This window comes from Onychomys torridus, chromosome 23 (genome assembly GCF_903995425.1).
Source record: "Onychomys torridus chromosome 23, mOncTor1.1, whole genome shotgun sequence".
NCBI lineage: Eukaryota > Metazoa > Chordata > Mammalia > Rodentia > Cricetidae > Onychomys > Onychomys torridus.
In genome coordinates, this window is record NC_050465.1 from 34800626 (window position 1) to 34824503 (window position 23878).

The 23878-nt window shown below is 45.7% G+C and overlaps 1 protein-coding gene across 7 annotated transcripts in view; it reads left to right on the forward strand.

Moving 5' to 3' along the window:
• Positions 1 to 23878, forward strand: part of Myo1b (myosin IB) — a 174415-nt gene that overhangs the window by 12367 nt on the left and 138170 nt on the right. For 5 of the 7 annotated variants that reach the window (XM_036172926.1, XM_036172929.1, XM_036172927.1 and 2 more), the window contains exons 1-3: positions 13710 to 13876; positions 14746 to 14973; positions 20254 to 20397. In XM_036172926.1, the coding sequence (XP_036028819.1) occupies positions 14863 to 14973; positions 20254 to 20397 (255 nt within the window). In that variant the 5' untranslated portion in view covers positions 13710 to 13876; positions 14746 to 14862. Of the gene's footprint in view, positions 1 to 13709; positions 13877 to 14745; positions 14974 to 20253; positions 20398 to 23878 lie in introns of those variants that run through there. The other 2 variants (XM_036172932.1, XM_036172931.1) reach the window with 2 other exon arrangements.

Genomic DNA, 23878 nt, shown 5'->3' on the forward strand with positions numbered 1-23878 from the left:
TTGGCAACTTGAAAACAAAACCCAGATGTAGGGAAGAGTTGAAAGCAAGTTGTACCATTCTGTGCCCGAGGGGGTGACCTGCTTTGTAGCGATGGCCCTGGAATGTAGCTCCTGAGTAGGTTTCAGTTGCCCCAGCAGTATATTTGGGCAGTCAGTGGCTACCTAGTTCACCTTCGCCTTGTGTGATCTCTTACAGCTTTTAGCCCCAGCTTGTGCCTGGTGAGCTTTTCTTACTGGAACTGTCTGCCTTGGGTGGTGATGCCCCAGCGCTGCAATTGTATACTGTTTATGTTCAGTTGGGTTTCTTGAGGTATGAAGAATAATTGGGTGGAGGGGGAACTGTCTTTGTGAGAGTGTGTTGAGATTGCAGCAGACATAGCAAGGAAATGGAGTGCCAGCCAAAGGGACTTTGGGACTTAGGGCTTTTCTAGTACACTTCTGGCTTGTCCCCAAACCATCCACAGAGTGTGAGATTATTAGAACTCTCTTTGGATATTTTATATTAGAGAATAGTTTTTAAGAACATGACACAGAGTTTGGAAAGTAGAGTTACAAAAGATGCTCCTCAGAGACTGTGATTGCACATACCGACCTGCAAAGGCCCAAGCCAGACAAAACCCTGGCACTGAAAAGGGGAGGGGAAGAAAGTCCTACTCTAACCAAGAAGTGATTTGCAATTGATGCCTGCTGATCGAGAGAAACCTCTACAATGGCATGCCACTGGGTATCTGAACCAGCTACACTCCAGGGAAGGCCCGTGGGTAGTTGGCCTACACAAAACTGATTGTCTGTCTGTCTGTCTATCTTGTGTGTGCCCTTTGGTTTCCTTTTCTTTTGTTTTTTTTTTTTTTTTGTATGATTTTTTTTTTATTTGTTTTGCTTTTTATTTTCTTGGTTGGTTTTGCTTTTTTGAGAAATAAAGAACATGAAGTTGGATGGGTAGGGAGATAGGAGTAATTTGGGATGAGCTAAGGGAGAGGAAAGAATATAAAATATTCTATGGAAAATACATTTTTAATAAAAGAATTAGTAAAATATATATTTTAAGCCTGTTACCAATTTGGGGATGCCACTCAGTTGGTAGAGTACTTATCTACCCTTCAGGAGGCCCTGGATCTGAAGTAGACGTGGTACATCATGCCTATATTCCCACCTTAGGAGTTAGAGGCAGGAAGTCAAAGTCATCATTAAACTTGATCTTGGATCTGATTTTGATAATGAGTTGGAGGTCAGCCTGGGATACGTGTGACCCTGTTTTTTTGTTGTTTATTTTTTAGCATAGTACCTTAACATGAAAACTATAGTCATTTCGAGTAACCCTTTCTGACCTGTGTGTATCTATTGAGGGCATTTTCTGTGTTGCTGCTTAGTTTTGAAATGTCATTGTTTTATGTCATTGTTTTGAATTGTCACACGATTGTGCATGTTCCTGCAGTGAGATGCATCAATACACATAACACTGTGTACCATGTGTAATGATCAGATCTCTCACAGCAAACACTGCTGAGAATGCTGCCCAGACACATCTTAGAGCAGCATAGGATTCCATTGGGTGCTGTAATTTCTTTGGCATATTCCTTTATTTTGGGGCAGTTGGGTTGGTTTGCTATCATCAATGATCCTGTGGATGACCTTTTGGCGACTGTAACGTCTTACCAGATTTTGGATGAGTTTTCTACCAACAGAGACAGAGAATGAGGTGACTGTAAAGATTTCCATCATGTTTGGGTGGTACAAATGGACTGGAGGGGCAGGGGGAGTTGAAATATAGGAAAACACCCATTTCAGGCTTGCAAGATGTTAGCACAGGCAGGGCTGCAGGACACCGGTTCATTTTGGTGTGTGTAGCTCATCCAGGAAGCGAGGGAGTTTCAGCGCACTGTTGAATTGTCTGGCTGGAGCCTGGGGAGGAGTCAGGCAGGTCTGGGGTCCAGATAAAGGGATCTTGATGTCTAGGTGTGGTTCAAGCTGTAGATAGGATTAAGCCTTGGATACGTGACTAGAGCCTGGAATGAGAAGAGAAGGTGGATGACAGGACTCTGGGGAACATCGTTTTGTGGGTAGAGGAGGAGCTGCTAAGTCAGAGTAGTGGGAGTGGCCACATGGTTGTGGGGGGGCTCTAAGAAGAGGTGCAGTGGCAGACCCCAGAGACACGGTGGCATGTTCTTTTAGACGGTTTCAAGGCTTCTGTGGAGAGAGATGGGTTTCTAGGAAGGTGGTGCCTGTCCCAGGTAGACTGTCAGAGACCTTCGGTGTGGATGAAGAGCCAGGCAGTTGCTACAAGGGCTGTAGGATGCTGTCAGCTTGCCAAGGCTTCCATAGCTAAACACTGCAGGGCAGTTTAAAGAACAGACCTATTCCCTTATAGTCTAGAGGCTAGAAGTTCAAAACTAAGAGGTCAGCAGGCTTTCCAAGATCTCTTCCAAGGCCTTTGGAATGGCTTACAGATGGCTGCCTTGTATTCCCATTGGGTCATCCCTTGATCTGTCTCATCTGCCACCTCTTCTCTCTAAAAAGATAGTTTATTTTATGTGTATGGATGTCTGTCACTCTGGGCCTGGTACCTGAAGAGGCCAGAAGCGGGCATTGGATCCCTGGAACTGGAGTTGCAGATGGTTGTGACCTCTCTCTAGGTGCTGGGAATCAAACCCAGGTCCCCCAGAAGAGCCACCTCTCCAGTACCCCGTTCCTTCTTGTAGGGTTTACCCAAATCCCCCCCTTTATTGTGAAAGACCCACTCTCCAAAGATAGTCACGGTTTATGGTGCTGGGACTGAGCGCTTCATCAAGCGAGCTTTGAGAAAACAAATCTAGCCAACATACATGGTCTGTGAGTCCAGTGACCTACCCTCTCCTGCACTTCTACGCTGCGCTGCTCTTGGTCATTCTGGCCCCTCTGGCCCCTCCTGTTCTTTCCCAGTTCTGTACATTTGCATCTTGGCCCTTATCATGAACTCAAGTTCACCTGTCTCTCTTCAGTTCTTCTTTAGTCATCCCTCCATCTCTGTGGCAAATGCTTAGTGTCCCAGTCATAAAATTTATGTGAGATGCCTGGTGGCGGCGCACGCCTTTAACCCCAGCACTTGGAAGGGAGAGGCAGGCGGATCTCTGTGAGTTCGAGGCCAGCCTGGTTTACAGAGTGAATTCCAGGATAGCCAAGACTGCTTCACAGAGAAACCCTGTCTCGGAAAACCATTAAAAAAAAAAAAAAGTTATATCAGGTGAACTGTCAATTGTATTTGTACTTGGTAGCATGGAACCACCATGGGACCCCGGCTCATGGTTTCTCTTACTGTGTTCCTCAGTTTGTGGTTGGAAAGAAAAGCACTGTGGGAATATCAGTTTAAGTCCACGTTCAATGAAAACTTTGCATTTGAGTTTTCCTTGTATTTCACAAGTTAGTTTTTTCCCTCCAGAGTTTGCTTTTGAGTTCCTTTTCCTTTTAGGAGCCTCTTTAGTTAAAGTTAGGCTGAGTGAGATTGCAATCCCAGCAGAGTCTGGGGCAGAATTATTTCAGTAAGTATTTTATAACTGACACAATACTGTCTTTATATATATGTACACACATACACAGACACACACAAAGACACACACACAGAGACACACACACAGAGACACAGATACATAGACACACAGACACAGACAGACAGACAGACACACACACACAGACACACACACAGAGAGACACACACACAGAGATACATAGACACACAGACACAGACAGACAGACACACACAGAGAGACACACACAGAGACACAGATACATAGAGACACACAGACACAGACACACACACACACAGACACAGACACACACACAGACAGATAGACACACAAACACAGACAGACACAGACAGACAGTCAGACAGACAGACACACACACAGACACACACACACACACACACACACACACCATGGAGAATTAAAGCTGTGTAGGTATTAAGATCCTGTCTGATGCTGACCTGGATACCCAGACATGCATATTAATAAAGGAACCAGAGTAGCCATAGAGTAAACGCTAAGTGTGTTTGGTTGTTCCAGGTTTCTGATGTGTGTGTGTTCACCTAGAAATGAAGGATTTCTGTTATGTGTGTGTGCGTCTTAGACTTTTCTATTACTGTAACAGAATAGCTGAGGCTGGGTCATTTATTTAAAAGTCTTACTTCAGTTCATCATTCTGGAGATCCAAGAGCATGCACCAGCATCTCCTTGATTCAAGGCAGAAGATGGAAGGCATGTGAGTCCACGTGGAAGAGAGGGGCACAGGGGAGTGATCCTGCTGCGTAACAGCCTGCCCTTTATAGGACCAACCTGGTCTCAGGAAAAGCTGTTAATGACCTAATCACATTCCAGCAGCCACCACCTCTCAACATTGCTACATTGGGCAATGAAACCTCACCATGAATTTTGATTGAAACAAGCCATATTCAAACCATAGCGATGAGTGTAGATGGTTTTCTTCATCCAGTATGTTGAAATATATTAATATCATTTCTACATGAAAAGTCATAGCTTTTTAAAAATTTGCCTGGGCCTCATGTCATTTGGATGGATCCCTCCCTGCCCCAATTCCACCCCGGTTTTAGGAATTGAACCTGAGGCCTTAACACATGCTAGGTACATGCTCTACTACTGAGCTAAAGGTCATATTGTTTTCAAGACACTGAATATCAGATTTACAAGTGTGGAGAAGTCATAAATGGATTTACTGTTTGGCTACTTAGAGCAAGGACACCCACATTTTCCTGAGGTCCTTTATAGTCCTTGGTAGAGTGTGAAATTTTCTTTGAGGGCAGTGTTTATCCCTGTTGGCCGTTTTAAGGATATAAAGTTTTAAGTATGAAACTCAAATTTACTTTTCAATGGCAATGTGATGTGTTTATTCTTTGGCTCTTTAAGAGCTCGGCTATGGCATGACATGTGACCTTCTGCCATTGACTCTATGCTCGGTTGTGGATTTGTTATTTTTGTGCTTAAGTGACTTGAGCACTTGGGACTATACATTTGGAACTGAGTAAATATGGCAGGGTAGAGTTTTGAAAGGCCAGTTCCACTTTTAGCCGAACAGCGTGCTGGCACCCTCTTTTCTTTAATTGTCTAGGCCACAGCTTTAAATGGAAGTATGTGTGCCAGGCACAGCGGCACAACCTGTAGTCCCAACTCGGGAAGTTGAGGTCAGCCTGGGTGACCTCATTTGGATCACTCCAGTTCTTACTCCCAGGCTGCTAGCTTGTGTCCTGCCTTCCTTACATCCCTGCCTGTTTCCCCCGGGTTCGCCCGCTTTTCTGCAGTATGTTCTCTGAACAGCCACGCAAAGCAGCCCTCCCTGTTAGTCATTGTCCCCACAAACTCAGACTACGACTTAAATATTATTTTGGTGTCTGCTATCCTTTAATTCAGAAATGAATTTTTCAAAGCCCATGTGTTAAAGGTTTGTTTGTCAGCCCGAGGCACTGTTGGGAAGAGTCTTTGGCTACCATGATGTGAACACAAGCTTCTACCATGATGCACTGAGCCACTATAATCCTAAAGCCTTAGGGCCAAGGGACCATGAACCAAATCCTCTGAACTACCAGCCCCAATAAACCTTTCCTTCCTCCAAGCTGATTACTTCCGGTCTTTTGTTACAGTAATGGAGGGTGGCCCTCCGTCTGTGTGTAGCAGCTGTCATGGTGTCATTTCTTCAGACCCACCAGTGACTCTCTGCTTGTGGTCTTGCTGAATTGTCATCAGTAACACTGCAGTGTGGACGCCGGAGATGGAGATGAGGCTGTCATCGTCCCCTGGGCTCTCACCTGCTCCCACCACTCTGACAGCTAAAGGATCCCCTTTATTCTCAACTCCCTTGCCCAGCAGGGCCGTGCGTGGCTGTCCTCTGCTCCCATTTTACATAGTGTTTGTTAAGTGTGTTTTACGCCTGAGTGCTTTAAAGATTCGTTCTCTGTGGTCGCATCCATGTTGTCCTTGGTCATCCAGGTCATCGAGGTCAACTTTTACCATTTTTCTCTGATCTGATTGTGCCATGCTAACTGCTGTAGATTTTTTTTTTTTTTTCCTCCTTGTTTTGTGTTTTTCCTCTTTGCTCTTTGTGGGGCCCGCCACCCAGCTCCCAAATAAATATACAGAGACTTATTCTTTCTTATGAATGCCTGGCCTTAGCTTGGCTTGTTTCTAGCCAGTTTTTCCCAATTTAAATGACCCCATCTACCCTTTGCCTCTGGGTTTTTATTGTTCTCTATTCTATACACCTTTTTTTACTTCTTATTCTGTGGCTGGTTGTGTAGCTGAGTGACTGGCCCTGGAATCCTCCTCTCCTCCTTCTCTTGTTTCCTGATCTTCTCTTCCCAGATTTCTCCTCCTATTTATTTATCCTCTCTGCTTGCCAGCCCCATCTATCCTTTCTCCTGACTTGCTATTGGCCGTTCAGCTCTTTATTAGACCATCAGGTGTTTTAGGCAGGCACAGTAACACAGCTTCACAGAGTTCAACAAATGCAATGTAAAAGAATGCAACACATAAACGCATGTAACACATCTTAAACTAATGTTTCACAACAAACCACTCTCCTGCTAATTGCAAATGTAAACCCCATCTCCATATTCCACATCTTGAGGTGAAGAGGTTGTGTGGTGATTGATTACTGTGCTGTTAATCGTTTACCCAATTTGATCGAGAATGCCTAGGAAGCGGCAGTATATAGGTCTCTTGTTCTGTTGGGCTCTGAGCAGGCTAGGTGCTTGGTTAGAGCAGTGGGTGATAGGACAGCAGACAGTCCACTGCAGCTCATCATGAAGGCCGGGCCTGGGTGGATGCTCTGGCCGCCTCTGCCAGCCTGGTATTGACCTACTTTCCCCTTATCTGTGTGCAAAATATTTGTTGTACTTAGTGTGTTCTCCTGTCACAGCGAATGTTTCTCTCTCCCTTTCATATGAACTGAGCAATAAAGAGCTGGTTAAATCTGGGAAACAATGGAGGAGGAAAGCTGGTAAGCAGTTTAATTTCTAAATGGGGGACCTTATACTTAGGTCATTTAAAAATGACTCTAGTTTTTCTGTCTACCTATTAAGGAACGTGTCAAAGATAAAACTGTGCCTTTTAAAGTTTTAGCCTTTTAATTCCGTGGTTCACAATCTCATATATTTTGAAAATGCTTTTTGATCAGGTGCTTGGAGGGGAAGTGAACTTTCTCCCATGTGGATTTTAGGGTGCAGTTTGTTCTTAGGCATTTCATTTCTTACCAGATGTCCTTTGGGAACACAGGTTGTGTGGCTCTTCGAATAGGCAAGCTGATTAACAGTGGCTTTTTGTATAACGTGATAGGTATGCTGTGTTCAAGGAAAAGAGTATACATGTGGCACTTTTGCGTGAATGCCTAGCACTCTGGGGAGTAACTGCTGTTACCTGTGGATCATTTGGAAGTTTAGCAGGGTTGTCATTCAAATTGAGTTAACGTCTGGAAGTGGACATTTGTGAAGTTAGGTTTTAGGAACCATGTTTGGCGTTATTAAAAAATTATTCCGGTATGCTGTAAAGTTGGTTTGTTCTCTTGGTTCCTGATAAGTACGGCAGTGTGACAGCTTTGATTCTTAAACTGAGTGACACTTCTAACATTACAAAGCAAAAAATCCCTGGAAATTGCCACAGAAAATGCTTCCCAGTTCTAATGTGGTTGTTGACCTTCTCAACTTTACATGAAGCGACGCATTGCAGCAAGTTAGCTACTTTAAAAAAAAAATCTTTTCAAATTACAAAGTAGCTTTGCTTTCTGAATTTATATTATGGGGTCTTTGGGGGACAGCTTAGCTATTTTTGTTTGATCGCTTTTCAACTAATAAACATTCTTGAAATCCTAATGTAAATGTATAAACATTTCTCCCTTTGTTTACATAGTGTATTAGACTTTATTTTAGTAGCTAACTGCTGGGGAGTTTGAATTTCTTTCCTAAGGACTTTTCTTAAGCTTTTTTCTGAAGCGCACTAGTAAGGAATGAACCTTCCTGCCTTTGCTAGTATGTAGACTTATTAATTTGTGATTTGATCTCATAACTAAGGGCTCCCATAACTGGACGGAGTTCTAGAGATAGAGGATGTCCTTTGTCCAGCTGTCCTGTGGATAGCTGTTACACAGAACCCTGCTTTGGCCCCTGTGCCTGCAGAGCTGCGTTTGGACCATCCTGTTTATTCTGTGCATGTCTTTCTATGCTGTATAAAGTTAGACTTTAATACTTTTTTTCCATGATGAATCCAAAATAGACAGCTGCTTTCCTTTGCTTCTGAGAAAATGTCATTGAGATTTTTGTAGACTGGCATTTGCTGACTTTTTGTGTTTTTTTGTTTTTTTTTTAAACATTCTTTAGAATTCCCCAAATGAAGGAAATCAGCCTTTCCAGAACTGATCACGTCAGCATTGATGGAAACTGGGAGACTATGGGAATGAACTTGGGGAGACAATATGTACTTTTGTGGGGAAACTGAGGCTTGGAGGCGGTGTTGTGCCTAAGGTATCCCTGTCCCACTGAGTTGGACCTGCAGCTTGGATCGTCTGGGTTTAAGTGATCTGGTGGAGCTGTAAAGGAACAGAGGGCTGGGCTGTATTTCGGTGGTAGACCACTCTTCTGGCAAGAGTGCTCCAGGCTTGAACAGGCAGGTGGTGTAGCAGAGGGAGAGGAGGGTGCCGGAGGACTTTGGGATTTTTAGCCTGTGGAACAAAACGAGCTTGGGACCTTCTGTTTAGTAAGTGGATTGATTCATTTGGCAGGGAAGTCGGCTTCCCCGGCGGCTGCACTGTTTAATAATTACTTGGTGCTCCTGGCATCTGTGGGCCCACCAGGACCAATGAGAGCTGACAGCTTGCCAGTTACATTAGAGCAGTTTTACATACATACCGGGGTTCCAGGGTCTCAGGTTCGCCAATCTAAACATCTGACTTCTTGGAATCTTTTTATCCGCCTTGAGGGAATGGATTGAGAAGTCTATGGGTTATAATTAGCACGTTCCCTCCTACAGCTGAGTTGTGTTTCTGGATGAAACAGGGGTTTATGGTGTTTGGCTACCTTGTCCCACAGGGATTGTAGCCCCAGACGTTAGCTCATTGATTTTTGTAGTGTTTTGTGTGAGTTGTGTAGTATGATTACAGGTTCCCTCTTAAAACTAGCTTTCCAGACCTTCTGGGCTTGTGGAAGGCAAGGGATGCTTCTGTGGGGTGTGGGGAAGCAAAGACGGAGGGGTGAGGGGTGGGGGTGGAGGGGGTGGATGTTGCTGTTTGGTGAGCCTTAGAGAGATGTCCCTTGCTGATGTTATTGACATGACTCAGCAGACCTACCTCTGGGGAATGACTGGATGATGGCTGCACTTCCTCCTGGGTAAGTGTGTTTGTTACTCTCCTGTTGTCACAGAATAACTGGCCAGGGCAGCCGAAGGAAGGGAGGGCTTCTCTTGGCTCATGTTCTGTCATGGAGAAGTCATGACCCAGATGATGAGGTCGATGGGTGGCGTACCACACCCACAGTCAGGAAGCAGAGAGCGATGGATGCTGGTGCTCAGCTCACTGCATCTTGAACCCCAACTCTTGAAGGGTGCCACTCACACATAGAGTGTGGCTTTCCATCTGATAAAACCAATCTAGAAACTCCCTCTCAGACACTTCCAGATCCTCTTCTTTAGCCACCGAGACTAACCAAGACTGAAGTTAGAACTCACGGGAGGTCTTTTGCATGAGGAGACTCTAAGTAGTTATCTGGACATTCTTGTCAATAGACAGGGTGGGAGAGCACGTGAGCTCTTAGGGTCGGAAGAGGAGAAGCTTGGGAAGGGGAGGAAGCCACGTCTAGTGAGTTTCATCTCTGCTAATTTGTGTACACCTTACTCTCATCCTGAGTTTGGGGACCAGCAATTGGAATGAATTCTCGTGGATTCCAGCCTGAGTCTGTGAGTGCAAAGCCTGGGATGGATGTACTGGTGTGGATCTGGGCTCTTTCATTGCCCCGGCTGTGTCTAACCCACAGCCTGTGGCCCAGGATAGCTATGAATATGGCCCAACACAAAATTGTAAACTCATTTAAACGTTACTAGATTTTTCTTCTTTCCCACAATTTCTTTTTTAGTAACTTAATTTTACTGTTCCCGGCCTTGAACTTTGTAAATGACATCCTGTTGTAATATCAACAGGTCACCTGGCAGGTAAACTATTTCTGCAAGGCTTGTGTAATGCACAGAGAGACTTCTTACCTCCTGGTGGCTGTGAAGAGCTTGGACGTAGATCAGAAGGTGTGTGCATAAAGCAGGGCTCTAGGATCTAGGGTTGCTCTGTTGGAAGGTTTTGCCTGGGACGTGAGGCCTGACTTCCTACTCTCAGCTGAGTTCTCTTCCATCAGGAGATGTGGTGGCCAGTCATCTAAAACCTTCACTCTTGTTACAGCAGCTACTGTTTTTTTTTAAAACCTCAAAAATCCTTCTAATTAGTCTAGATGATATGTTTAGCACAGCCACGTTCCACAGCTGGAAACAGCCCCCCAAACCCCTGTCTCTTTGTGAATTACAAAGGCTCCAGTGCTGTTTTCCAGCCGCACATGGCCTGTCTGGGATCGAGTGGACATCAGCTCCGAGGCAGCTTCTCTTGATAAAGCTAGTTTCCATGCTCAGGTGGAAAGCAGCCTTGACATTGGTCTCTGGTGATTCTCGCCCCATTACTTTGCAGAAACAGTGTGGGGAGGGGAGTTAACCCTTAGATGACCTTAATGTCATAACCCTTACCCTTACACAGGGCTTTCAGCTTGGTGGTTATGTTCGTGGCATATGGGCTTACATTTGTAGTTATCTGTTTACTTTCATTTCTTTTTTAAAAATTGTATTTCTATCTATCTATCTATCTATCTATCTATTTATTTAATGTGCATTGTTGTTTTTGCCTGTATGTATGTCCGTGTGAAGGTGTCAGATCTTGGAGTTACAGGCAGTTGTTAGCTGCCATGTGAGTGCTGGGAATTGAACCTGGGTCTGAAAGAGCAGTCGTTACTCCCCAACCACTGAGCCATCTCTCCCCACTTTTTAAAATGTCCACATTTGTCTGTGTGAGGGTGTTGCATCCCCTGGAACGAGAATTACAGGCAGTTGTGAGCTGCCACATGGGTTTGGGAAATTGAGCTTGGGACTTCCGGAAGAGCAGCCAGTGCTCTTAACCATGGAATCTACTTTCATTTCTTGTTCATATTTATTTGATCTTCACTGCCTGTTCATTATTTCATGTCCTTTGTGTTACCCATCCAGAGTTAGAACACTTTGGAAATTGCCCTGAGGCCCTGCCTGTTTCTTCCCTAGCCTCGGAGTCTAGAGAAAGCCCCCGCAACCGGCAGTCCATTAGTCTTAGCAGAAGCTTCAGAGAAAGGCTGGAGGCGGGACTCCTTTCTGATGTCTTGGCTTTAGCAGTGAAATAAGGGTGGGGAGTCAGCAAACTGTAACCCATGAAATCATTGACATCATTGCAGTGGACAGATACTACTACTTACATCAGCTTAGCCGGTGTGTCGGTAGGAGTGAAAATTAGCACCATCCGAACCTTGTCACAGACGTGTGTCAGCCGACTGCCTCACATGTATTGTGCAGCAGACATCACCCTGTGGTGTGTGGCCCACTAGACCCAGCTCCTTTGAGAAACTGTACTGCCTGAGTAAATTGCCCTAAAGAATTCGGTTTCCATTCTGTTTGCCCTTTAGGTGTCAAATCCTGAACAGGTGTCGTGTGTTTCGGGTACGACTTCAGGATGTTCTTGTGTATCATTGGGGGCTCTCGGGTGGTCTGGGCCAGGAGGGGAAGGTGATGATGAGTGTCTGGGGTAGAATGTGCAGTATGTGCTTTGATTTGCTCTCCACACCACAACCTGGGGGCCAGCCACCCTTTCTCTCTCTCTCTCTCTCTCTCTCTCTCTCTCTCTCTCTCACTCACTCACTCACTCATTTTTTGAGACAGGTTTTTCTCTGTAGCCCTGGCTGTCCTGGAACTCACTCTGTAGACCAGGCTAGCCTCAAACTCAGAGATCCATCTGCCTCTGCCTTCCGAGTGCTGGGACTAAAGGTGTGCTCCACCATCCGACTAGTTGGACCTTTCTGCATTGAGAATGCCAGAGCCTACCTTCTTCAGGGGCGGAGCAGGGAAGCTCCCTAAAGTGGTGAGGGAGGTGTGTGGGTGTGCCGCAGTGCCTGGCTGCTGTGGCACACCATTGACAGTGGCTTATGTGACATGTGTATTTCTTGCAGCCCTGGAAGCTGGGAAGCTCAGCATTGGTCCCTGATGGTTCCTCTGCTTCCTTCTTGGTATCTCCTCAGATTTATATCTTTTATAAAGACCTGGATCCCATTATGCTCTTCCTGATGGCCTCTATCTAACGCTGTTGTTTTTCAAAGGCCTCACCCCAGTGCTGCAGGGTTGGAGGGCAGAGCTTCAGATGGGAGAACACGAGCTTTCAATCCCTAGCAGCCAGCTTGCTTGGAGCATGCTACCTTGGATCACTGACTTCTCATACCAGCTTAAGTCAGGCCGAATTTAAGGCAAGAATCCCAGCTGGACCTCTTGAGGCTCACAACTGGAACTGGCCCTGGCATCTTAAGCTTTCTCTCTGTCCCACGCCATCTCTCATCAGACTTTGTTTCTCCTTTCAGAGGGGTGGCCTTTGCAAGGCTCCCCTAAACGGATTTCCACTCCTGTACTTGCAGCCACTTGCCTGTGGTTTGTGTGTCCTGGTCCCAGGCCTGTGGAAGCTGGCATTGTTTGGGCCAGTGTATAGCATGGCCAGCTAGCTGCAGCCTGGTTGAAGGTGCTGCTGGACGCCTTGCCGTGTTAGATATTGTGTGGGTTTTGGCCTAGAGTGGAGGGCCCTCGAGAGAAGATCAAGGAGGAAGGCAGGAGTTGTGAGGCCCTGGATCTTTTCTTTTTGAAGTAAAATGCAAATGAAATTTATGAGTTTAGCTTTTTGTAAAAGTTCTACTAAATTAAGGATTTAGGCCAAAACAAGCATATTGATTTGGTTTTTTTTTTTTTCTCTTTTTCTTTTTGTTTGTCTGCATTTTTTTCTTTTTTTTTCTATAGTGGACACACACTTCTCTTATTCATTTAAGAGGTCATTTGAAATGTCAAAAGTGGACCGTTTGGGTTGGTAAGATAGCTCTGTGGGCAGAAGCTTTTGCCACTAAATCTGATGGTCTGAGCTCCATTCCTGGGACCCACATGGTCACAGGGGAGAGCAGACTCCCACAGGTTGCCCTCTGACCTCTGCATGTGTGACCTGGCATTCATACACACACACTAAATAAATGTAATTAAAAGCTTAAAAGTGGGGTGTTGTGTTGCTGCTCTTGCTGGGCTCTGCCTCGGGGGAGTGGTGTTGGTCACACAATCCTGGCATCTCAACAGGATTCAGTCCTGTACATGTTGCTTGAACTGGATTAAATGGGCATTCGATCTCCACCCGACAATGATATTTGGTGCTGTTTTAAAAGATCGAGGGAGGAATTCCAGTTGTTCTCAACGCATGGCTCCTGTCAGGCTCTGAACCACATGGCAGTTTTGGGTTTGCCTTTTGCTTCGGTTTTGCCGTGAGGATTTGCTGAGAGTTACTTTGTTCGTGGATTTTTGTCATATTGGCCCAGTTTCCTTACTTGTACACGTCATTCTCAGAAGCACTGGTGACTTCACTGGAGCTGTGTGCTGTGTTTCCTGTCCTGTCGTTGGTACTGTGACTCTCTGAAGACATCCTCAAAGGGGCTAGAAGCTGCTCCGTTCTTCTGCCTCCTGACTGTGGCCAGACTTCCACATGCGATGGTGGCTGCTGCGAGAATGCCCAGGGCGGTGTGACCCAGCTGTCAATCATCATTGCATCCCTGTTGTCTGTTCGTATTTTATTGAATGCTTGCCGCATGCAAGGGACAGTGCCGTAGACTTGGGGGGAATACCAAGGAATAAGCCACGGTTCCTGACTGAAGGCTGCTTTTTCCAGAAAAGGCACTGTCAGCGAAGAGGACCACTGTGTGGGAGGGAGGCTAGTGACCAGGAGAGTCAGTGAAAGCAGCTGGTACTGTTAGCAAGTCGCCGTAGCCTGTGGAGCACCCTTCTAGGGATGCTACCATAGACATGCTTTAAATGGGCTTCTCTTTCAGTTAGAGAGGTAACTTCCGTGTTTCCCTATTCATAACTTGGTTTTGGCTTCGAGATAGCGGCCGTTTCAGATTGAAAAAAAGACTTATAATATTCTTGTTACTCATTGGGATGTCAGCTCTGATACGTTCACGCTCTTCCAAATGTAGAAGGGTTTCCGCTTAAAGTGTTAATTGTTGCTGGTCTGTGCTACTCTAAGAACTTCAGCTCCTTGTGGGGGCAATAAGATGATTATTTCTGCCTAGCCTCCTTTTCTTGTAATTATTACTCTTGATCATTAATTTGAACTAGCTTTCCGCATTATTGCTTTGACGTTGAGTGATGGAATGTTCATCTTACACTTCACGTGTCCTTTTGTCACTGTGTGTGCGGCTGACAGCTGGAGGGAGGGCTGCCTTCGTATGTCCAATATTCCCAGTTACAGTGTGTGTTGGGGTAGGTAGCTTTTCTTGGAAGGTGATTGATGGGGTAGACGGCTTTGTTGCCATGTTAGGTTACAGTGGTCATGGATGCTTTGGGATTGCTTATGCTGCGTTCTCTTTGCCTTTGAAGACAGTTTGAAATGAAGCTTTCAGCATGTTTCACTGTGTTTTGTGCTTTCTAGGTTTCCAGGAAACACACTAATTACGCTAAGAAAGCAGTAGTCATTTGGAGGTGCTGAGACGAGAGCACGTGGGGAGGAGCAGTTGCTTCAGGGACATGGAAGTGGCTGTGAAGAGCCATGGAGTCACCTGGCATCGGTTCGTTAGGGCCTCTGCTTCCTGTGGCCCCTCAGATGGCTCCCCCAGTCATTGTGTTTTATAGATGGGCTTTCATCAAGTTAGGAAGGAAGGTTAGTTTTCATAAAACAATAAAATCTACCAATGGTTTGGTACTGTGTATGAGGTGCGCGCAGTTTACGTCAGCTGAGGATTTGGTTTGAAGGCTGTGCACACTCAGAATTGCAGAGAGGTCGCGAGATTAATAAGGAAGCAAGGACAGGCAAGAGCTGGTCCACAGGGGTCATGCTTCAGGGGCCATGCTGCAGAGCTGCCATGCTGTAGGGCTGCCATGCTGCAGGAGCCATGCTGCAGAGCTGCCATGCCTCAGGAGCCATGCTGCAGAGCTGCCATGCCTCAGGAGCCATGCTGCAGAGCTGCCATGCCTCAGGAGCCATGCTGCAGAGCTGCCATGCCTCAGGGGCCATGCTGCAGAGCTGCCATGCTGCAGGGCTGCCATGCCTCAGGAGCCATGCTGCAGAGCTGCCATGCCTCAGGAGCCAAGCTGCAGGGCTGCCATGTGGCGTGGGCCACGTGGTCTTCATGCTGCTGTGTATGGTTAAGTGTAGCCCTGGCCCTCTGCCGTCCTCACTCCCAGCTCAGTTAGATTGCGGTGTTTCCACCTCCTGCTATGTTGGGACAGGGGATCTACCAGAAACTGTTGCTCCCCGCTAAAGTCTGTAGCTGGGAACTCCCTAAATGGTGGGTCAGGTACACTTGGGACCAGGACTGAATGCCCAGTAGTGCCTGCAAGACCAGAGTCCACTGTGGACCTCAGCTGTCCCCACATACACTTTTTTTTGGATCAGTTTTTGTTTGTTGTTTGAGATAGGGTCTTGCTGTATGGTCAAACTCTAAATTGTCCTGCCTGAGCCTTGTTAGGGCAGGAAATACCTGGCTTCACATACACCTTTTCATACCTATATGTAGGGAAATAAAATGCTCCAGGCGAAATTATGTATGCTCTCCCGTGTGGATAAAAAAGTGGCCACCCACTGTTCTTTAAGAAGGTCTCTATTGCGCATCTGTCTCACACCCTCCTCTGAGTGAGCACTGGGGAGGAGACTTTGTAAGGCTTGCATTCTTAAGCAGTTCTTGTGAGTTAGAAGTCTCCAGGGCTGGTTGTCGGTAAGGGCCAAGCAATCATATGTCACTATCAGCAAGAGTTTGGCACTGTTGTTCCTTAAAAATGTAGCTGTTTTTTCAGGTTGACTTGCTTCCATGGGCTAGTAACACACACTGAGAACACTGCCAAGCCTTAGGAAGCTGACCTTAGTCTATGTCTCTTGGCTTTGGTTCCTTCCCTGCAGAGAGCTAGCTGTCAGTCTTAGTTGACTGTAGAAGAAACAGAGTGTGGTGGTACCTTCTAGATTCTACCTCTTTGCAGTGGGAGGGCTTATTCAGGCACTAGACACCAAACAGTTGGCTTTGGCTAGACTGCTGCAGGCACAGTGACCCCTCTGGATAGAAAATCTTTCCTTGATGGCTTTTCAGACAGGCCAGTGTCAGGCACACATGGCTTGGCATTCTGAATTTCCTGAATTCAAAGTCTCTAGTGCTACAGGTATGAGGTCTGAGTCCTGAGTCCCAAAGGCATGCCTCAGCCAGTGGTTCCAGCAATAGATATCAAATATGATCTTGCTGGCCTAAGATCTTCAGTCCAAGTGTCCTCTACCTCGCATGCATGCCTTAGTTCAGCTAGTTCAAGCCTCCGCTTCTGACAGTCCACCTCTGGCACCAGTCTCTTGGATTCAATGTAAGATACTTTCTGGTGCAAATAGTGGAAGATCCAACTCCATGTACTTCAACAATAAAGAGAACTAAGGGGCTCATATCACAGAAACCTTGAGAAATGAGGTGCTGGGGACCTTATGTGCAATTTGATCCAGAGGTTTGTGATGTCATTAGGATTCCATCACTACTAATTTTCAATAATTTTCCTGCCTTGTCTCCTCCATGTGCCATTTCCTTCTGGGACTAGCCTTTTTGATGAGAAAAGGGGTCATTGAGCCATCCCAAGTGTCCCATCTGTAAGTCAGTCCGTCCGAGGTGAACAGAACTGGGGTGCTAACATTCCAGCCAACGCTAGATTTAGACGTGACCCTGAATCAGTTACAGCCACTAGGAGGTGATTGGCTAGTGTTGTGTTGGTTGGTTTAATGTACGTATGATATGTGTTAATACCTGGAGGGTGGGATAGAGCAATGTAGACTCCTGAAAGCTTTTTGGGAATGGGGACTACACACACACACACACACACACACACTTTTTGTTTGATTTGCCCACACATATTTGTGTACCACACAAGAGTATTCCTAGTGTACTACATACGTTCTCATTTTCCTATGTAAACCTATGGAAATTCTTTTGATGGTTTAAGGAAACATTGAGTTAGCAAATGCTTCTGAAATTTGTTTCCATAGTTAGTCATAGCTCTGTCAAAGAAAAAAAAAGTTAAAATTTTTTTTTCTTGCTGGAGCAAATATACCAGATGTTTTTTATTAAGATCCCAAAGCAAGCTCAGCCTATGCTAGAGGTCATAATTCTAATACACTCAAGTCAGTAAGGGAAGCATCTGTTCATTTGTATTCCCCACGTCTTCTTTTTACCTTTAATGATGGAAGCCGTCATGAGGTCATGTTCTCAAATGCCTAGGTGCTAAAATGACTAACTTTGCTCATAACTAAATGAATCTTAATATTAACTTTTCAGTTTGGATTGTTTTATTGGCACACTATATTTTTGCAAAAATTGCATTTCCAATTTTTATCAGTTTCCTGAATTGAATTGTACCTGTGTCAGATTAGGAAGCTAGGCTAGAATGTCAAAACGGGATGACTGAACTCCTTGAACCTTGTGGTTGTAGAGAGGGTGTGGTGTGCTTCGTTCCCGCGACAGGTTGGGCTGCCTAATTACTGTTACCTGCAGCCAGCAGCCAGTGGTGGTGTCTTTCCAGCTGCTTCTGTAAATAGACTCCATCCAGGAATCCACCTGGGGCACAGTTCCTATTCAGCCTCTTCAGCTGTTTAAATTGCTGGTTTAAGGTGGTTATTTTTGAAACCTTCTCAAGTCGACTTCTCCCGTAATCCCTAATCCCTCTTCTCTCAGCAATGCGTTTCCAAACCCAGAGTGTTTTTGGCACTGCAGGAGTCTGAGAACTTGCAATTTGATTTAAATGTTAATTGATTTCGACAGAGTTGGGTGCACACGTCCTCCCATGGACTGCCTCCTGGTTTCTGCTCAATCCCTAGAAATGGCAGGCACCTCCCACCTGCCCCAGTCCCTTCTGAGCTGGAGCCTGACCTACCTCAGTACAGGAGTCGGTCCTTGTTCTGTGGTTGGTGGGTTTAGGTGGTGCTCCGGACTAGTTATTCCACACATGTATTAGTAAAACAATTAGTTTCTTTTCTCTTGAGTCTTAAATGCTTACTCAATTCGTATGTATTGGAGAAAGTCTTGGTTCTTACTTAGTCCTGTTTTTGGCTTTCCAGGGATTTCCTCCCTCCCTCCCTCTCTCCCTCCCTCCCTCTCTCCCTCCCTCCCTCCCTCCCTCCCTTCCCTCCCTCCCTTCCGTCTGTCTGTCTTTTCTGTGTCTTAACGTCGTTTAACCTGATTTGGGACTGAAAACACTCAGGAGAATGACGCAGTGAGTTTATCTGATAAGGGCAAGGTGACAAACATGTGCACTTATAACAGACACTCCACACCCTTTTCCTTGTTAAGACATTGGGAGGGACTTTAGTCCTCTTGACAGCATGGAGGTTGGGGGCTTGGTTGGCTTAGCTCTCCTCTGTGGATGGCACCCTGCATACAGAGTGTAGAATGCTGCTGTTACAGGGGGCCTCTGTTTCCTCAAGGTAGCATTCCCCTCTGAGCCAAAGGAGTAGTATTTGGGTCTAGTTATTGTGAGTTAAATTGGTTTGGCTGTTGGGATGGCCAGTCAAGATGAACATCAAGACATGGAGAGTCCCCTGGATAGGCAGCCTCTGTTTACTGGTGGGTTATATGTGCTCTCTGTAAATAAGCCTTCAATGCCGGGGATGAAACCTCTTCCTGCAGCTATGGTGTCTAAGGAGCGATGGTGTTCTTTTTTCTTTTCGTTTTTGAGACAGCCTCTCTATGTAGCTCTGGCTGTCCTGGAGCTCGCTTTGTAGACCAGGCTGGCCTCGAACTCACAAAGATCTGCCTACCTCTGCCTCCCGAGTGCTGGAATCAGAGGCGTGCACCACTATGCTGGGCATGCTATGGGATTCTTTAAAACCACATACAAAACACTTGCTTGTAATCACAGCAAGCTGAGCTTCGATTTTTCTTCTCATTAAAAAACAAACAAGGGTTGGGGATTTAGCTCAGTGGTAGAGCGCTTGCCTAGCAAGCACAAGGCCTTGGCTTCGATCCTCAGCTCAAAACAAACAAACAAACAAACAAACAAACAAACAAACAAACCCGAAACCATTTATTTACTTTTGTGTATGTGCGGGTGACCTGTTGAGCATGTATGATGGTGAGGAAATCCCATGACAACTTTTCTTTCTCCTTAGATCCTGGTAATTGAACTCAGATTGTCAGGCTGATGATGACAAATTCCTTTACCCACTGAGCCGTCTTGCTGGCCCAATTTCCTCATACAAAATTTTTTAAATTACTATGTGTGGGGTGGGTACATACATGTCATGGTATGTGCACACAGAAGTCAGAGGAGACAGTACAGGAGCTGGTTCTCTCCTTCCACTGTTTGAGTTCTGGGGGGATTGAACCCAGGTTTGCAGGCTGGGTGACAAGTGCCTTCACCCACTCAGCCATCTCACCAGCCCCAGATCGCTCGTATTAACATGGAGTTAGCAAGCAATGCCCCTAGCGGAGTTCTTGTGAGGATTAAGCTCATTACTGCAGGGAAAGCTCTGTGGTATGCTGAACCGTAAGTGTTACCAGCACTGTTTAAAACAGTTTCTTGGGACAGTGCGTTGTAAATTGATCTTGGAAAGCGGAGGCCTGCCCTCTTAGAGGAAGCAGCTTCATGTACGGCCTAGTCTGACATTGCAAGGGCGGGGGCCGGGTGGCTTGGAGTTTGGGAAAGGGATTCTGTTGGGGTTGTGCCAGTTTTGGCTGGTGACAGAGATGATGTAAGGTAACGGTGACTTTGGCTTCCTGTCAGTGGACTTTGCCGGGGAGGATGGACTGGGAAGAAGGTTCATTTGGCAGCTGGTCGGCATCATGGCAGCTTCAGCAAGGTGGATTGTGGGAGGGAGATGGTGACATTTTATGTGGCAGGTGGGTGCCATTTCTCCAGCCGCACAGAGAGCCCATCTGAAAGAGTTTTGCTCATTGAATTGACACCTTCCCCTCTCTTCCAGCCGGAGACCATGGCCAAAATGGAGGTGAAGTCCTCGCTTCTGGACAATATGATTGGCGTGGGAGATATGGTTCTCTTGGAGCCTCTCAATGAGGAGACGTTCATCGACAACCTCAAGAAGCGCTTCGATCACAATGAGATCTATGTGAGTGTGTGGAGGCCTGCGGCTGTTAGATTCTGGGTTTTGTGGCAGAGCTGGATTTTCTTCTTTTTTTTTTTTTTAAACTTTATTTTATATGCATTGGTGTGAGGGTGTCAGATCCCCTGGAACTGGAATTACAGACAGTTGTGAGCTGCCATGTGGGTGCTGGAATTGAACCTGGGTCCTCTGGAAGAGCAGACTCTTAACTGCTGGGCCATTTCTCCAGCCCCCAGAGCTGGATTTTCTATGTCACACTTTGCTTTTTGTTCCTAAGTCTGTCAGAGGCATTTATTTTATATCCTCAGAGAGTTTTGAGTGTTTGCTAGATTGGTGTAGGCGTCACACCAGATCAATCAAGTATTTCCCAATAGCGTTTAAACATCAACTGTGTGCACTGGTATTGTACGTGAGTGTGGTGTTTCAGCCCCTCCCTCTGAGAACATCGGTGCAGACAGTGTTGAGCTCCTTCAGAAGATTAGAAAACTCTGATCACTTAGAAGCTGTTCACCAAAGCATGCCAGTGAGCTACCAGAAAGGACTGGACCTTCCTGATCCTGTCCATAGAGAGACTGCAGTGGGTGGCTGAGTCAGCACATGTTTCCCGGAGGCTGGAGTTAGCATGATTGCTCTAAGTATAATGGCATGCACAAAAATGCACCAATGTACACACATCCACTAGTAGACAAGCCACATGGTTTAAAGACTCTTTAAAAGGGACTTCACAGTGTCACTGTGTTAAGTTCTCCAAATGGATTTAAAACACAAGTTAAAAAATAGATTTCTCTTCAGGCCTTGCATGTATGGACAGAAAGGTGTGGTGTGAACTCAACCAATGAAATAGGGTATTGATTTTCTATGACAGGGTTCGTCGATTGGACACAGGTAATGTTGACAGATTTTTTTTTTTTTTTTTGCCTTACTTCTGAGCTCTTTCCTTTAAAAAAATGTGCTTCTGTGCATCAAAATGAGCCTTAGTCTTGGAGTGTGCACCATTTTCTTTATCAATGTGGGGAGGAAATAGAGATCAATAAGAGGAGAGACATAAAGGCTTTTGGCTTTTGTAGAACAAACTAAAATTGATATGGAGTCATAAGCTGCATTTTTTTTTTTTTTTTTTTTTTTGTCATGTAGCTTTTCCTGTCTATGGAGCCAATCTCTTAGGCCAATTGGGGCCTTTGTAATGTAGTATCTTGTAGATGACTCGAGTTTATTTTGCGTAATTCTAGAAAGTCCAGGAGGAAAGGGCCAGCAGATTCAGAGTCGAGAACCTACTTTCTGGTTGATAGCTGCTGCTGCTGCTGCTGCATCCTCCCAGGAGGAAGCGGGAAGCTCCATAGGGCCCACAGATTAACTAACTACATTCTTGTGGATTCAGCACAGTGGCTTGTTCACTTCCCAGAGACTCCACCTCCAAACCATCTCAAGCCCCCAGACCACAGCACTCAGGGTAGCTTAAGGGCAACGCTGAGCGATTAATGTCTTCATAAAATAAGCCATCATCCAGAAGTTGAACACTTACCTTCCTTGATTGGTCCTGTATGAAGCTGGGAGAAGTTTCACAGTCATGGGAGACTCTTGAGTCCTGCTTTTAGGAAATCACTTTGATAACTGGATGCTAATCTGAGGAGTAGTTCCATTTCAGGGGTTTACCTAAAATGGTGACCCAGCCGGGAAAGGCATTGAATGCTGCTGCAGGGCAGGGGAATGGCATCGTTTGGTGTGATGTCACCTACCCTCCCAGTGTACAGTACCTCGTTCAGGTGGGAAAGTTTGGCCATGCTGCAGCTTTAATTGAAAGTAGGTCTGATAGCAAATGAAAGATGGCATTTAAACATTGGTCTTTGAGATGGAGAGAGGCGCAATCAATTATATTCTAACTAAGGTTGCTGGTCATTTTTCTTTTTGGCTCTAAGCAACGCAATTCACTTTTAGATGAATGGAAAACAGGAGAGAAGGGTATTATGTGCTTTTGAATACCTGATTTGTTGTGGCCACTAAAAATAAAGCAGTCCCCCTCTTAACAAGATGCCAAATGTTAACATTCATGAGTCTTTAGCAGACAAAATGTCTGGGTTTCATCTCTACATAATTTTATTTTCTAGACTATTTCTGGAATGCCCCTTCTGGTTATAAGACAAAAGTAGAAAATTGCCTTTAGCTTGTAGATATTGATATCAATGAATGTTTTCCATGGTTCTTGGTGGCTACTCTTCTCATGAGATGTGTGCCTTCCTGCTGTGCCTTTGAACATGCGTCATGTGGGATGACAAAGCAGTCTCTATTTTCAGTGGGAAAAAAAAAGCAGGTTCCAGAACAATGCATGTAGCATGATCCTGCTGTTTAACATGGGAGTGTCTATGTTGCATTAGTAAGTACATAGAGAAAGGCTTGCTGAGTGCCATGGTAGCACTGTGCTGTGGACACAGGGGAGAGTTGCTGTTAGATCTCTGTTTTGTAGTGCTTAAGTTAAGCATATATTGCTTTTGTAATAAAGGATATAAGAACAGTGTGATAGGTGTGGTCATGATTCCCAGCCTTGAATGCCATGTACCTAACCCTAGGAGACCTATTTCTGCCTCTGATTTTGATGATATTTTTGCTTTTCCTACAAAATTGTTTGGCCTGCACGAAGCATCATACTGTTTTGCGTTTCACATTGATCTTTCAGTTCTTTCTCAGGATAGAAGATGCTGTTGAAATCTGTTGTGCGCTCATTTGGCTTAGCTGTGTCCCTCAGGCAGCCATCAGGATGATTCTGTCCTGTAAGTGTGCTCACGTTGCGTGGAAAAGGGGGCAGTGACCAGAAAGCTGGCCTAGACTTGTAAACTCTTGGTGTGTCCGTTGTGTGAACCGTTTCCTGTGGGGTCTAGTCCCAGGCTGGGGCACTCTTGTTTTCTCTCCTGCTGTCCATTTCCCTTTCTGCCCCCCTGACCCATATAAACAACTAAGAGGGAACGTCTACTCTGACCGCGTCGTCTGAGAGGTGGCTTTGCTCTGCGTGTGAGTCGCTCCAGAGTGCTCACAAACTCGAGCATTCCCAGTCTTCAGCAAGCTGACTCTGAGGTGAGAGAGGGGATGGAAACCCAGCCAAATCCCGGTCAGCACCTTAGCAAGAGGCAAAGAGAGATGGGTGCTGAGATAGCCCTAGGGTAACCGAGCGGCCATGTTGATGTTGCCGCCATGTAAAGAGATGTGCCCCGCGAGAGGCATTGGTCATGAGTGTTAGGTGCATGTGCACACGATGGTGTGCTTCCCAGACCGTGAACTTCTGATGTCAGAAAGGGGTGAATAGGTTTTTTTTTTTTTTTTTTTTTCGGAGAATCTAGGACAGAATTAACTCTAGTCATACAGCCAAGTTTCACCAGAATCTTACTCCAGAGTAACTCAAGGTTTTGTAGTGTCACACACGGGTTTGTTTTGATGTGACACACTCCTTGCAACCCTCTGAGTAAAGTACAGGCTCTAAGAATATCTTCTGAAAGGG